This window comes from Protomyctophum parallelum (genome assembly GCF_964188405.1).
Source record: "Protomyctophum parallelum genome assembly, chromosome: 4".
NCBI classification, from domain to species: domain Eukaryota; kingdom Metazoa; phylum Chordata; class Actinopteri; order Myctophiformes; family Myctophidae; genus Protomyctophum; species Protomyctophum parallelum.
In genome coordinates this window covers 28,094,234-28,110,248 of record NC_139700.1, presented here as the reverse complement: position 1 = coordinate 28,110,248, position 16,015 = coordinate 28,094,234, and the positions used below count along the sequence as shown (strand labels likewise).

Sequence of the window (16,015 nt, the reverse complement as noted above, 5' to 3'; positions counted from 1 at the left end):
CTGAGCTTCAGCCTTGATTTAGGCACCACCAGGAGAAGCTGGTCAGAGGACCTGAGGGTCCTTGTGGGAACATACGGTTTGAGTAGTTCAGAGAGATAAATGGGTGCCAAACCATTTAAACATTTGAAAACAAAAAGCAAAACTTTAAAATCAATCCTGTATCGCACAGGAAGCCAATGGAGGGAGGCTAGTACAGGACTAATATGGTCACGCTTACGTGTACCTGTAAGCAACCGTGCGGCGGCATTCTGGACTAACTGTAAGCGAGAGATGGAGGCCTGGTTGACTCCAATATACAGGGCATTACAGTAGTCGAGGAGGGATGTCATAAAGGCATGGATAACAGTTTCGAACACAGGGCGGGAAAGACAAGATTTAATCTTTGCCAGCCTTCTCAGCTGGAAGAAGCTCTTTCTGACTGTTTCATTTACCCGTTTGTCCATTTTTAGATTCTATTTTAACGCCTAGATTGGTGGCAATTGGCTTTAAGAAAGGCTCAAGGGGACCTAAATCACCGGGAGGAAACACATTGTTGCTTGGCCCAAACACCATAACTTCGGTCTTGCCGTCGTTAAAGTTTAAAAAGTTTAAAGCCAGCCATGCTTTTACATCCTCCAGGAAAGCGAGCAAGGGTTTTAAGGAGTCAGGGTTGTTACGTTTCAGAGGCAGGTAGATTTGGCTGTCATCAGCGTAACAGTGGAAGGAAACACCGTGTTTTCTAAAAATAGATCCTAGGGGGAGCAGGTACAACATAAACAAGATTGGACCTAAGATTGAGCCCTGTGGCACCCCACAGTGGAGGGATGCTGTGGAGGATGTAGCGTCTCCTAGGGTGACACAGAGACTTCTCCCTGACAGGTAGGATCTGAAAAACTCCAGTGCTGACCCTCTAATACCAACCCAGTGCTCCAAGCGAGAGAGCAAAATGCTGTAATCTACCGTATCGAAAGCGGCAGCCAGGTCCAAGAGCACCAAAATAAGAGAATCACCAGAGTCCGTAGCCAAAAATATATCACTAAAATTTCGTATGAGTGCAGTCTCAGTACTATGGAGGGTTTTGTACCCAGACTGGAACACTTCTAAGATGCCATGGGTGTTCAGATGGGGCATCAGTTGGGCCAGGACACATTTTTCCATAACTTTTGAGTTAAACGGGAGCTTGGAAATAGGCCTGAAGTTGGATGGGACAGAGGGATCGAGGTTGTGCTTTTTAAGCAACGGCTGTACCACAGCATGTTTAAAAACGGCTGGTACATCACCTGCTAGGCAGGTGACAGCAGTAGACGGGTCATGTGTCGGAGTAGGGATGCTAGCCCTAATGTTAGCTACTTTTTCCATAAAAAACTTTAAAAAGAGCTCACATGTTTCAGGGGAAGCATCTAGACAGACAGGCTGGGGGACGTCAAGAATGTCGTTTATAGTTTTAAATAAAACCTGAGGTTTGTGACAGTTTGTCACAATGATATCTGAAAAGTATTACATTTTTTCAGTTTTGACAATTAGCTGGTATTTACGCCAACTATCACGCAAAATGTCAAACGACACCGTTAGCTTATCTTTTTTCCACTGACGTTCAGCTCGCCTGCACTCTTTTCGGACCTTCCGTGTGCTGTCATTTAACCAGTAGGAGCGAGGTCCACAACCAACTACCGTCACGCGACAGCTTCCAAATAATAATGTTTTGAACACACTGTACCTCCGGAGATCCCAGACCCGGACAGAGTTGCCCGCGGCAGCGTACAGGACCGTCCCGCTGGGGTTGAGGGCTATCTGGTAGATCTGGTTTTCTCCTGCAGGGATAGCAACCGTCCGGTTGGTGTTGGACGCACACATGTCTCCCATGCTGACCTGACCGGATGACCTGGAACATATAGAAAACATCAAGAAAACCATCCACACACACACATGCACACACCACGAAAAGCACAACAGAAGCTTGTGGATCTGACCCCCTATTTTTGAGTGGTGCAGCCACTCCAAGGAACAGCAATTTGTGTCCCTTTCCTTTTTCTGGTACCAACAGGTGACAAAGTGGTGCTGTTGAGCTTCATTCACACTGTGCACAGGTGCATGATGGGAAGCTGAGTTTGTAGTGTAACACAGTCCAGCACAGAGCACAGTGCAGTACAGACTATGGTGTAGCACATGCACAGGTGCATGATAAGAGACAGTATAGTACAGCACAGTAGTCCGACAGCCAATAGTCCGACAACCAATAGTCTGACAGCAAATAGTCCGACAACCAATAGTCTGACAGCCAATAATCAGACAACCAACAGTCCCAGGGATCCGCACGTAATTCCGACGGAGCATTAGTCCGACATGCGGGAACTGCTTGAACATGCACTGCTCCCGTGCTTGCGGTTATGGTTAGGTTAGGGTTTGAGGTAGGTTGTTGTTTGTCGGACCAATGACTATTGGTGACTATAATCTAGCATTCTAGCTGATCTTGAGGGCTACAGCTAGATTATAGTCACCAAGAATGTACACAGTTTTTAAATGTACACATATTATTATTATCTTTTTAAAGAATAGGTCGATTTTTTAGGTAGTTAAACAACTAGTCGACAACTAAACAAGGCAACTAGTCAACTAGTAAAAATCACTAGAAGTGAAAGCCCTAAGTCCCATTATTCCAATAGTCCGACAACCCAACAGCACCACTCAGACAACACCGTTGCACGATAGAGCAAAAGTAGCAAATCATCGCATTTCAAGCTTGTGGATCTGCTACTTTTGATGCTTTTGTGTGACGTTGTAGTGTAGTATGATCAAATATGGCGTCAATTTACAAAAATACACAAAAAGGTTACAACTTAAGAGGGCTCCGCCCGATAGCAATGATATACACCACACTCACGTCAGGGTGCGGATGCACTTGGCGGAGTCTCGGATGTCCCAGACTTTGATGTAGGAGGTGGACACGGTGAAGACCAGGCTGGAGCTGTAGCGGACGGACACCACGTTGTTGGGATGACCTCCCAGAGACATGATCTCCTGTCCCGTCACCAGGTTCCACACCTTGCATGTACGATCTGCACACCGCCGGGAGAGAAACACAATGACTAAATCATTAATCGACAGAATACATTTGTATTGGAAGGAATATTTGCTCAGACCAGCTCAGTGGCCGTGTGGTTAGCAGGGTGGCAATAGCAAAAAAAAAGAAAAACTAAAGCTAATGAAATAACTAAAGGTAGAATTTGGAAAAACACATGTTAGTTAAATTAAAGGCAAACAAAAAAAATAAAAATAAACTGCTTTATGTATTTACAAAACTAAACCATAGAGAAAATGTCCTTCGTTTGAGTCTTTGTAAAAAAAAGTCTGGTAATGGCTGGTTTTAGTCATTCTGACCTTTAGATCCAGTGAAGAGGAGGTCGTCGGTACAGTCCACACAGAGTACAGCCTTGCTGTGGCCCTCTGCTACATGGACACACTGCAATGTCCCTGATCGACTGCCCTTAGAGGATGGCACTGGGTTGATTACACCTCTGTGACACACACACACACACACACACAGTGAGTGAATACTAGTCATGAAAAGAACAGTGTTGTGAAGATTAATAACCTTGGAAAACAAGAGTTAACACCACATAAATCAACAGCACACTCACAGTCAAGCAAACTATTTCACATGCATCCCACTGGGCCCGTTAGCAGCAGCATGCAGCAAATCATAAGAAAGACATGACTCAAACGGTGCACAGACGAGAAGGGCACAACGTGACGACGGACGTGAACAAAGCCACCGCGATGAAAGACAAACACAGACACACAGAACCAACCCCCATTTGTGCCTCGAGGGCTGAGGAGCCTCAGCGATCCAGCCTACAATAGATTGACACAACCCAAGGAGAAAAGAGTCAAGACAGTCGAGACAGATGTCTTCATTGGAAACTAGTGACCGACTAGGAGTGGGAAGGCAGCTGGATCTATAAAAAGGTTGACTGATGTTGTCAGCACATCGGCTCATGGTGTCATTGAACTGTACAGTAATGAAGACATGGCTATTGACTGTTGGAGGGAGGGGCCGATAGCCTGGTTGGCGAAATTAAATCCCCTCCACATTACTTACACATGATCACAGGGGTGACATGACATTGTAATTGGCTAGCTAAATTAGTGGGATGGGCCTATATTAGCGATTGCGGCAACCACACTTTGCAATTTTTTTTATTGCATCTTTCTAGTTGTCAATATAATCATCGGTGAGGATGATTAAAAGGACCATGCCAGTGTCAACCATTATCTATTGCCTTGTTTCTTTAAAAATATTTTTGAGTTTGCATGTTCTCCCCGTGTCCCCTAGGGTAGGTACCCTCACAAAAACATGAATAACGTGTTCCTTCCACGCGCTACGTCCGGCCGGGGAAACTCTCCCCTGTCAGGTGAAAAGAAGCAGCTTGGACTCCTCATGCATAGAAGGCGTGAGGTCAGTCCGCTGCCCCCCCAGGTTGAAAGAGGAAGTGTAGCGCCCAGGATTACATTCGATAATTGACACTGGGTGAAAAAATGGGTTACAAAATCGTGGGATAAAAAAAAAAGATTGTTTGACAATATTTAATAGGGCTAAAACTAAGGACATTTTCTCTATAATTTCTACCGTGTCTAATCTTAGTCAATGGGCTGCAAGGCGAAGCACCGGTATAGTCTGTGTAAGGGGAAGTCAGTAGTAAAATAAATACTTTAGAAGGTTACATAGGACTCGCAATTCACTTTGAGGTGCGATATTGTAGGTTGTGATGAGAGCTAGGAAACCACACCTTGTGAATACGCTCTCCACAATCACCTCCAGTTTGTGCCACACGGTTAAACAACAAATGTATACTTGGGGATGGCGTAGGGAACGGAGCAGAGGAGCCGGTGGAGGCGTCCATTCATCCTGGAGGGGGAATAAAGTGTCCCGCAGTCTTTAGTTTGACACACAGAATGACTGCAGCTCTCCCTGGCTTAGCTATCTCTTTCTTAAACCCTTTCCTTATCTTTCACTTTAGTTGCGATTACATTTATTTATTGTAATAATGCAATATAGGCAACTGTCTTTGAGGTAAATGTATTCTGTAGTACAGATCTCTCTTTCCATCAATCTACAGATTATGTATAAATGATAAATCATGTCAAAACTAACACTAACCTATTAAGCACATAATACATCTCAGCTATTGTATTATGCAGCTCTTCTGACATCTAGTTTATTGTCACCGACTCTTAACCAGTACAGCCACATTGCATCAGACATTCAGGGTCTGTGACATATCCCGATAAGGAGACATCCAATGTTGTGTATTACCTTGGGGATTAGCAAGCCATTTTGGACAAGCTGCCTGCACAGTCTGACGTATGATGGCAGTGCAATGTACTGCACTGCATGTAGTAGAACTACACTGAAAACTGTAGTCTCTCAAGCCTATGTCAGCCTAACATCAATCTCACTTCTCTCTCCCTCTACTCCTTACTCATTCTGCAGAGTGTCCGCAGTGCAGCCCCGATACAGACGTTTAAACACGTTGGGGTGTTTACGGGGGCGGGCGCTAGAGGACGGGGGGTAGAGCGGGCAGGTCTTGGCATCTAAAGGGGACAGACTGAAAAGGTACAGTAGAGAGTAATCCTCCATTCATGCTGGTTGTAAAGTCCACCCTCTGCTCACAACGTATCGCTGTCGGGCAGAAACATCTTATATCTCCATATGTCGTTGCTGTCGAGGCAGAAAGCCCTTATCTCCATATTCTACCATTTTGTGTCATTACGTAAATTAATGACATACCTGATCATACTACAGCATCACACAAATTATCAAACTATCAGATCTGCAATCTCCAAACGTTTTGCCTTGGTAGAGCTGCTACTTTTGCCATTTTTTAATCTGAATCCTGAATAGGATTCAGGACATAAGATTTCCATCCGACAGAGACGATATGAACGGATTATGTTTTTTGTTTTTTTTTCCGTAAATGAACGCCCCACTTCCGTCATGTTATAGTGTCCTGCAAAAGTTGCAAAAATAACAGATCTACAAGCATTTTGACATGTTGTGAGCTTGTAGACCGGCTATTTTCATCACGCATTCTTCAATCTTTCAGCTTCTATAAATCAAGGCATTCCTCAATACTTGACAAACAAGTCAATTTCCTAAATCGAGTAAAAAATAAACTGAAATCAAACGCCAAAGTGAAAAACGGAATGAAATCTAAAAGAAATGAAAATGTCAAAACGAATTTATAACATGGGTTCTTATTCCGAAGCAGAGGAGAGAAGCTCACTCAGGGTTTTTGGCAATCACAGAAAATTAGTACCACATTTGTCATGAAGTGTAAAGGTAGCAATGTCTTCAATATACAGGTATGATACCTTATATTGTTTTGTTTATAGTATTGACTGAGTAGTTAAATAACAAGTTCAACACTGAATTTATGCCTTAAAATGCCATGAATAAAACAGGCTGTCTGGAATTATCTCCAACCTCAATAATCAGGCTACAGCAAGACATTCTTAACCACCGATGAGGAATATTATCCAAAGACATTGATTTAGGGAACAAACTGTAACAGATCATACCTTTGTGAACATATGCAATCAGAAGTCCATTCATTCTAAAGGGAAACTCTGTAATGTGTACTCAAATCAGTTGCTTGACTGTTAATTAACGATTGATTAACCAAATAAAAAAATAGGGATTTTCGTTGTTAAAATAAGTGTTAAATAGCTGATTAATTTCGATAGTAATCATTGCTAGTGTTTGTTCAGTAACAGGAATCTCCCGTCTCTTTATTAAAGAGGTTCTCGATGTTATCCAATCAGGATAGAGAACTCAGACAGGATGTATGGCAATGAAGTGCTTTAACCTTTTAACCAAAAACATTTGGGCTACCTAAAATCTTACCCGGCCTAAACCTTACCCTTAAATGTTATGAACCAAACCAAATGGACCCTGAATCCATTTTGTTTAAAATAAAAGGTTTGGTTGAAAAGAAAAGGTTTGAGAACCACTGGTCTATATACTGTACAGTACACTACACTGACTACAGTATGTATAGCCACTAGAACAATTACTTAAAATTCAGTGTAGAACTTGACAGACACACCAGGCACAGCAGAATTACTGATTTAGTTGACACACACAAACACACACACACACACACACACACACACACACACACACACACACACACACACACACACACACACACCATGCTTTTCTGAAGCAGGTAAACCCAGAGGAAGAGTCAGTAGTGGAGTTGGAAGAAGGATACAGTAACAGTAAACAGTATGCGACTTGTTGGCTTCTCACAGCCTCACAATGTGGGACAAACTGCCTCCTTACTGTTTCATCTCCTTGACCTTGGAGCGGTCAGACACCGCTTGTGCCTTCTCATAGGTCTTCCTGCGAGAGAGCGGGGAAGGTTCCGGAACCCGCTTTTCGGAAGCAGCAGTTGAAGTTCTGGAAGCGGAACTGCCGTGTTTCGCGAGTTTGTTAGCGTTAGCCACGGAACGAACGACACAAGGACACCAAAAACATACATAACATAAGAATGATGTGAAGCCAAAAAGAAAATAACAATGCAATAATGAACAGCATGCAGTACACATAGAAACAACGTTACCTGACATTTTATATAGTCCCCAAAACAGTGGCTCTTCTTTCACCAAATTGAATAATTGTATTACTGTTGGACAGTGTGCGCCCCAAATCACTGCCTAGTTTTACTGCGAACACGCTGTCAGCCAAGTTACTCTTGCAAACAATTACAGCAGTTTACATTTTGAAGCGCAGCCTTCTGCAAGGTATTTTAAAGCCATAATTGGTAAGAAGTTGAGCTTTTAGTGCATATGAATGAATACAATGCAATTAATAACATGAAAGAAGGAATACGTTGCACGCTACTGCAGTGAAAAGAGAGGAAAGAATTTTGCGATTAAGTAAAGCAAATAGTTATTTCCTACAACATGCCCACGACTAAGACTAAGGTCACATTCTCACCTAATACTTCGGTAGACTTAATGCGTATGGGCGGAGAATTTGGGATTCTTGCATATTTAATTTGCTGCGGTTTGCCTTCACACAGCTGTCATCCAAAGCAATTGGAAACGCAGCAGGGGGGACCTTTATCAATGTGTTCCATTCATAAACTAGCCTACACAGTGAAATCTATGGTGATAAAATTATACTCATAACGTGCATGTGTCGTGCCGTCTGGGACTGGACCCCCCCCTCTCTCTCGCTCTCTCACTATACGCACGCAGCCACGCACTGTTTTTTTGGGCATTGAGGCACAGCGCTGAGCCCACTGATATAACAGAAAGCAGCGCAAAATGTTTACACGTTTATTGAGAAATTTGTGATGAAAGTTCCTACTCCCCACTAGTCCCCACACAGTGACAGCACTCCATGTTTACGGCACGCACAGACAGACAGAATATTCTGTAGGCTATAATACTATTACACTGCACTGCAGTGTTTATGTGTTTTCTTAAGCAATTGATTAATGTACTCATTTCGATCAGGGCTGCAGTCTCCTCATTCGACCACGTCTATCCACGGTAACGGGACTGTCGGGACATCTTTGCGCTGCGTAAAATATGCCTTCTCCGTCTCCAACTGTGTTCAGCTCCTCACCCACCAAATAGTTTGCTTCATTTCCTTTATTTACTGCGGATTGCATTCACACCTGCACCGAATCGTAATCAAGTGCGATTGGAAGCGAAGCGAAACCCCCGTTTTTGCTCGGAGTATAATGCGGTTCTTTGATACGCATTACGATTCGAATGAGCCTTCACACCTGCCAAACGAAGTGCACTTTCTGAAAATGCGCAGCAGGATTCATTTTAATCGCAGCAAAGCTCTCTGGTATGAATGTGACCTAAGACTAATTTCAGTTGTCTTGGTTAGGAAATTATTTAACATACAGGAGGGCTAAAGGACAATGTCAGGCAAAATTGTACAGTGATATAACGTAAAAAAAATAATATATATATAAAAAAACGAAACAATATCAACGTGCAGGAACCACAGCAGCGGCAGCAACAGCAGCTTGCAGAGTGAGCGAAGCGTCAGGCCTGGACTTACATGCTGCCCATTTTAGAGGAAAAGCCAGGGGAGTGAGCAGTGAGGTCCCTGTCGGCACATCCGTCAGGTGTTTCAGCCAGTGGCAACATGAGGGGGCTGGAGAAGTCAGTGGTGGGGGTGTCAGGGGCCGAGTCACTGTTAGCATAAAGCAACTCCATCTGGGTGGTGGTTCTTCTACGGGCCTGTAGCGGAATTCAATTCAATTACAATTTAGGCATTTTAGCAGGTGCCAGAGCGACTTACGTACAATAAGCAAGGTAATCGCATACATAGAATGCAATGAGACAATGTAGCGCCACAAGAAACTAGGATCCCAGGTGAACCAAGAACCCAACGTCAGTCTAAATCTAAACAATATATCAGAATAACAATCTGTACATTGAAACTATAGCATACCAGGTAAACAATAAACCTAGCATACGTTTAAATAACAACATAGCATACGTGCAAATAATATCTAAATGACATTCAATCTTAACATTGTTGAAAACAATTAGCGACAAAGACATGTCTGCATAGTATAGCCAATTAGCCATATATCTTGGTCTTTCACTAGCATCAATCAAGACAGAAATACAAGTGTGATAGAGAGATAAATCATAAATAGTCTGTCGGGTGGAAACCTCATTTACAAAACCAATACTTCTCACTCAGAAAATGGAAAACTGTGTTCCATGGATCCAATGTAGTTGTTACAAGCTTTTACTGTCTATAAAATTCAGACACAACCACTTTCACTCAAAATAAAATGCTGATCTACAAGCTCACAATGCGTCACAATGTCACACATAAGTAAGCTTGCAGACCTGCGTCAGAAAAGCTGACATGATGCAAGCAAGACAATTCCAAAACTGTTGTACCTTATTCCTCGATTTGGACTCTCCACAGAGTTTCATGAGGTCGGATGCCAATGTACTGGATAAAATAGAACATTTGATAAATGAACACTACTGCAATACTGTACAATACAAAGGCATTTAGCAGATGACAACAATGTGCAAAGAGATATGACCCCTAGTCAACCAACTGGGTAAGTTGCCAAGCAAAAACAGTCCTTAGCCAACAAATATGTGCTAGAAACTAAAGTAACTTGGATACAATATGATACAACACAAATTTCCCTAACCATTAGATGGCGCTGTGTACTTACTTTCCATCAGCAGACGGGCTCTGGGCAGACTCATCACTGCTGCTGTCATCTCCATTTTCTGACAAACCAGAATGGAAAAAAATATTAAAGCTAATGAACACTCCTTGGGTGTGAAGTGACTGAAATGACAATGCTCTGAACTGATACTCAACTATTTAATGTCCAAATAACCTGTGGGTTCCAGAAACCCACAGGGTTCCTTAGGGGGTTCTAAATTAACCCTACCAGGTCTGTAAATCTGAGGGAGTACAAATGGAACCAAACTTGTGTACACATTTATACACTCTCAGAGTTATGGGTTGTGCTTGAAATAAAATAACCGGGGTACTAAAAGGCTATATGAGCTTTTCATCAATGAATGTTTATGGTGCTTTTCCACAGAATGATACCGACCCAATTCAACTCGGCTCGCTTTACTTTAGCATAGCTAAATAGCGTGGGAAAGTGCTAAACGATTCTTTAGTTGAAGCTAATGTTGTGTGGAAACTATCTCTTTCTCACCTGTACAGTCCAACAAAAACAGTTTAATAACATTTGATGCGAGAAATGAGCGTCTCAGTTGCTCAAAACTGATTAATTTACAACAGCTAGTTTAAGTTTGTTAACACAACAGTATGCAGGAGCTTCTGTGCAGTACAGGGGGAGTCCATGTGATGCAATGGTGCAATCACACTAGTGACCATTCTCTCTAACCAACCAGCAGTCTGCAGTGTTTACACGTCACCTCAGGATGATACAAAAAATAAAGCTACCAGAAAAACAAAAGAAGCTAGTAGAGTCGAGCCGAGCCAGTGGCACCATGTAATAGAAATGCGCCATTAGTTTTAGTTGATCTAAAATGAATGTTGGTAAAGATGAACGAGAGAAGCAGATGGTAAAACAATGCCAGCTGTAGCGCCATGCCTTTTTATCCATAAAATGATAAAAGCACGGTCCTTCATCCTCTCGCTGCTTTCAACGGTGTACCAAAACAGGAGAGAATAGGAGGTTCACAGGTCTAGAGACAGGTCAGTTGGGGAATGGGTTATAAAAGTGTGTGTGTGTGTGTGGTGTGTGGTGTGTGTGAGTGTGAGTGTGAGTGTTGAGTGTGAGAGAGAGAGAGAGAGAGAGAGAGAGAGAGAGAGAGAGAGAGAGAGAGAGTAGGGGATGAATAAGCCCAGTATGATAGTATGAAGTATATCATACAAGACAAAGAAGGGTCAAAGGGATTGTTAGCCCGTTGCTCCCAGGAGGTCTGAGAGGAATAAAACAAAAACTGTGTTTTAGAGTTTCTGCAGGAAGGTTCTGGAGGTTCTGGAGTTAGCTGGGAAGTGCTAAAGCATGGTGGCTGTAGCACATGGTGAGCTAGAAGGATGTGTGGAGAAAAGGGGAGAGGAGAGGAAGAAAAAGAAGAATGCCTCATTTCTGCTCAGTTGTATAATAGGCGACAAGCTCGCGCAACGCACTTTGAGCTTGTAGACTGGCTATGTCCGGCACGTGGTGACACGGCCTTACAACGGAAGTATAAATCAGGAAGAAGAGGGGTAAAGGGGTGGGGCAGACAAATGGAGGGAAGCCTGGTTGCATCGCACCTCATGCACCTGCATATGTTATGTTGTTTAGTTAGTTCCACAGTGTGGGGAGAGAGGGCGAGGCCACCATGCATTGGTAAACACATAGAATAGGAGTCTAATGTATTTTCCACTTACCAGCTGGGATGTTACCTAGCTCTGGAAAAAAGAAAAGAATCAAGGCCACATGGGGGAAACAAACACAAAATCAAAAACACATTCCCCCAGCGTAAAAAAAGAAAAGAAAAAAAGATTAAACAAACACAAGATAAACAGCTACTTTAACTGGACAGAGGCTGGCAAAAAATACCACAAAATAGAATATATTGGCCTAATAAATTAATAAAAATACTTTCAAGGAACAGTCCGGTTCATGGGTTGAATATTAGTTCCATACCAAAACAAATACAAATTTAGTGGGACATTTAATACCAGCATCTCTTCAGTGACAGGCCAACAGGCAAATGGCAGCTAAATAGGCCCAGTCATGCACTAAACCAAACTAGCCACACAGCCCTGGTTCTGGAAGCACAAATTCTTGGCTGGAATACCTGAAAAATGTCAACTGTCGTTTGATTAATATAGGTCAAATTCCTGATAGGTGAGTGTGCAACATGAATGGAGGAGGTGTCATAATTAATTTCTGTTTCTGTGTTGTCTGCTCAGTATTGTACAAGGGTGTTTCTGGGTGGACCACTTAAGGGTTTCAAGTGGAAACCTCATGTCTAAAACTGTTACTTTTCAGGATTCAAATAAAAAGCATCTACAAGCGGGCTTGCAGATCTGCTACTTTTTATGCTTTTTTGTGATGCTGTACGTAGTATGATCAAGTAGGTACGTGTTAATTTACGAGTTTGTTCTGAAAAAATCTAATATATTTTTTGAAAATCTGTTTTTAGGAAATTTGTCACGACCAATACACAATAGTTCTCCAACCTCATTGTTTGGGAAACGCAGCTCTATAACATCCATACCATGAATCCCACTTCCAGGAGCAGGGCAGAGCCAAGGGGGGTTTTGAGCCTGGTTCATTAGCTACTCCAACTCAAGAGCAAACAACATCTCAGCTACATGTTCCAGTTTGATGCGAGATCCAAGGTGCAGTTTACCTTGCAGAGCATTCCCCAGCAGGGCATCCAGCTCAGGGTTGAACTCGGCCTTCTCCTTCAGCATGTGGAAGAGCAGCTGGTTCTGGGTGGCGCTGGTGATCTCCGTCTGCTTCAACCTGCCCTCCATCACCTTCACCTGGGACTCCTTCTGAGCTGCCTGGAGGCCCTGCGTGAGGACAGAGCACAGCCGCTGCTGTAAAGTAACTGGGTAATTGTACTTGAGTACTTGAGTTTGCTCAAGTACTGAAAGTACATTCTTTAGGTATTTTTTACTGTACACGGCCAGGACAGCTTTATATAAATAAAATGTATATAGAGTATGGCAAATACAGTAGTACTGTACCTTATTGATGGCCATAGACATGAAGTTGTCGAGGAGAAACCGGGATTCTGTCAGCGTACAGGAGCAGATCACAGCAGAGATGTCCACCGTGTCTCCCTCCTCCTGGAAACGCACAAGTGAAATTCAGTTCACTTTAATTCATGCAAACACTCTCTGGAATCGCACCAGAAAAATATATTTTTTGTTCTGATTTGGGATGGTTCACTTGTTTAATGTAGTTATTATTTGTGAATACCTAATCAGCCTGCCTTGCACATATCTACTCCATGGAACTGCCTTGGTCCTAGTCCTACCAAGAAATGTCTAAAAAATAAAAAGGTGTCTAATAATAACACATCTCACAAAGATTGAAATTCAGTTTCCCTAGGGGAATCTGTGACAGCTGCTGAAAGTTGGGGTACCATTAATAACATATATGCAGGGAAAATGTACAAAACATTTTGCACAAAAAACACTCACTGCTGGAGTGACCGAGATTTGGGGTATTGGAATTTGGCTTAAATGTCACCTTGGCTTCCTCCATCTGCATGATGTTGGCCTGACAGTCGGCGATGCTGTCATTGATGTAGTCGATGTTTGCCGTCAGCGTGTCCATCTCCTCGTTCAGGTGAAGCGCCGACTTCTCTGCTTCCGGCGCCTCCCCCGACAGCCGGTCCCGCTTCCTGATAACCTTCTCTTTGCGCTTGGTCAGCTCCTCCCGTTGCTATATAGGTAGATGGGCACAAGACACACCCCTTCATGCATGGCAAATGTGTACAGAGATCACCGCAGCCACAAATGTTATTTCCTGTGGTAGATCACACCGGCAGTGTCGCATTGGAACAGTTATTATTCATTAACCAAATTGTTGTTGGTCACACTTTACTTACAGGAGCAGTTCACCTGAAAAACAACTTATTTTCTATCAATTAACCCATGAAGCCTTGAATTCATGTAGATTTTTAGTCGCATTCCTGACAACAATTTGATGACCGGGTCATCGGTCAGTAGGAGTCTCTTTGAGTCAAGGCTTCATAGGGTGTGTAATTGATTGTTTGGGTGAACTACTCTACTCGTAATCGCTTTTATAATGCATTATAATGCACTTATAAGTCTTCATAACACTTCATAAATGTTGTGAGCCCACGTGAGCCATGATGTCACAAGTTTTGCGGATTCATCGTTTTGCCCGTTTACATGGAGACGGGAGGAAACGGCGTGTTCAAAGATTTCCACTCTGGAAGGTGTTTTCACTTTGTTCCGTTTTCAACCCCCGAAGACACCGTTCTCGTCTAAACGGACACCCCGCAAACGATACTTAATTTGACGTTTTCTATGGACAGCGTTCTCGTGTAAAGGGGGCATCATAGTGTTGTTTACCTTCAGCAGGCGGTTCATTTCCACCTCCATGTTGGCGATGGTCATCCTCTGCATGATGACATCAGTGACACGGCGCTCCAGAGACTGCCACTTCCCCCGCGCCACCCGGGTGGAGTACACGCCTGCTGAGCGCCTGTACAAGGACCTGGGTAGCAATGCAGGTGAAGTTAAAGGGATTGTGACATTAAAAAAGGTTTTGTAATTTTTCTTAATTCTTTTATTTTTTCTGAGCTCAATTGCACCCACAAAACCTGGACTTGTAACATTCAGTAGATTATCTGTGGTCTGGGGTTTTCTGTCTCAAATAAGTGATCTGATTTTCCTGCTGTTTGTGATGCCACAGCCTGCAAATCCCATATATGTCAATGTTCCAGCAGATGTCACTGTTTTCACTGTTTTGCCTGGTTTCATTGCAGCTCAAAAGGCTTCCAAACCCCAGACAAAACTGCAGACCACAGAAAATCCACTGAGGCTTTTTGTTCAAAACGGTCCAATCCTGCAAACTTTGAAAGCCAATGTTAGCTAATTAGGATGGAATATAAAATATCGGACAGTTTTTACAAAAGTCGGCCTCCTGGTGGCGCTATAACAGGCCGTTCTGGAAAATTTGAGGCAGAGGTTCGTCGTTGGCATCCAGATTCTGTCCAAAAATCTTGCAAATCGTTACACACTATCTCTATAGTCATGTGTTCAAGACGGATCTGCCCGATATTTTATATTCCATCCTAATTGGCTAACATTGGCTTTCAAAGTTTGCAGGATTGGCCTGTTTTGAACAAAAAGCCTGAAATGGATTTTTGCAAAACACATTTTTGGAACAAAATGCCTCAAATCATCCAATTGCCATCCAAGGCATGAGAAGAAATGGCACCCTTTTCACATTGGCCTATTATAGCGCCACAAGGAGGCCACAACCTGACCTACCCTGGTGGAGACCTGTGCCCCGAGGGGCTTGCATATGTGCTATTCAAAAAATAGCACATATGCAAGCTCATAGCGCCACACACCCAGGGTGTAACGATACAGTAACTGCATCAAACAATCTATTTTAATTTCAACAATCGAAGTATATCGATATGTAAATTGCAACATATCGTACCGTTTGACTTTGTATTGTATTGTATCATTCTGCAAATCAAATAATCTGTATCAAATTGTTTTGCAATGCAAATAATCGATTCTATCGATACTAATAAATGTACTTGTACGTTGCATTTAGAAAATTTAAGAAGAAAAAGGCTTTTCCATTCAATATCACTACACTTGGTCTATCAATAAATGTGTGTACCTATGTCTAGGTGTGCGTTTGTCCACAAAATGTGTTCAAATACAATAATGTCCATGGCATTTTTAAAGCTCAGCTCAAGACCCACTTCTACAACATTGCTTTTAATTGATCATTTTTTTTTCTTTTTTGTTATTCATGTCCTCACTGTA

The 16,015-nt window shown here is 42.7% G+C and overlaps 1 protein-coding gene across 5 annotated transcripts in view; it reads right to left on the bottom strand.

Annotated features, from left to right (window-relative positions):
* kif21a (kinesin family member 21A) overlaps positions 1-16,015 on the bottom strand; it is a 79,435-nt gene that overhangs the window by 4,520 nt on the left and 58,900 nt on the right. For 4 of the 5 annotated variants that reach the window (XM_083762648.1, XM_083762649.1, XM_083762651.1 and 1 more), the window contains 12 exons: positions 14,579-14,723; positions 13,728-13,922; positions 13,220-13,321; positions 12,877-13,042; positions 11,906-11,926; positions 10,218-10,275; positions 9,928-9,982; positions 9,068-9,249; positions 7,325-7,453; positions 3,358-3,494; positions 2,861-3,035; positions 1,697-1,861 (listed from right to left, as the gene is read on the bottom strand). In XM_083762648.1, coding sequence (XP_083618774.1) covers positions 1,697-1,861; positions 2,861-3,035; positions 3,358-3,494; positions 7,325-7,453; positions 9,068-9,249; positions 9,928-9,982; positions 10,218-10,275; positions 11,906-11,926; positions 12,877-13,042; positions 13,220-13,321; positions 13,728-13,922; positions 14,579-14,723 — 1,530 coding nt within the window. The remainder of the gene's footprint in view (positions 1-1,696; positions 1,862-2,860; positions 3,036-3,357; positions 3,495-7,324; positions 7,454-9,067; positions 9,250-9,927; positions 9,983-10,217; positions 10,276-11,905; positions 11,927-12,876; positions 13,043-13,219; positions 13,322-13,727; positions 13,923-14,578; positions 14,724-16,015) is intronic. The other variant, XM_083762650.1, reaches the window with a different exon arrangement.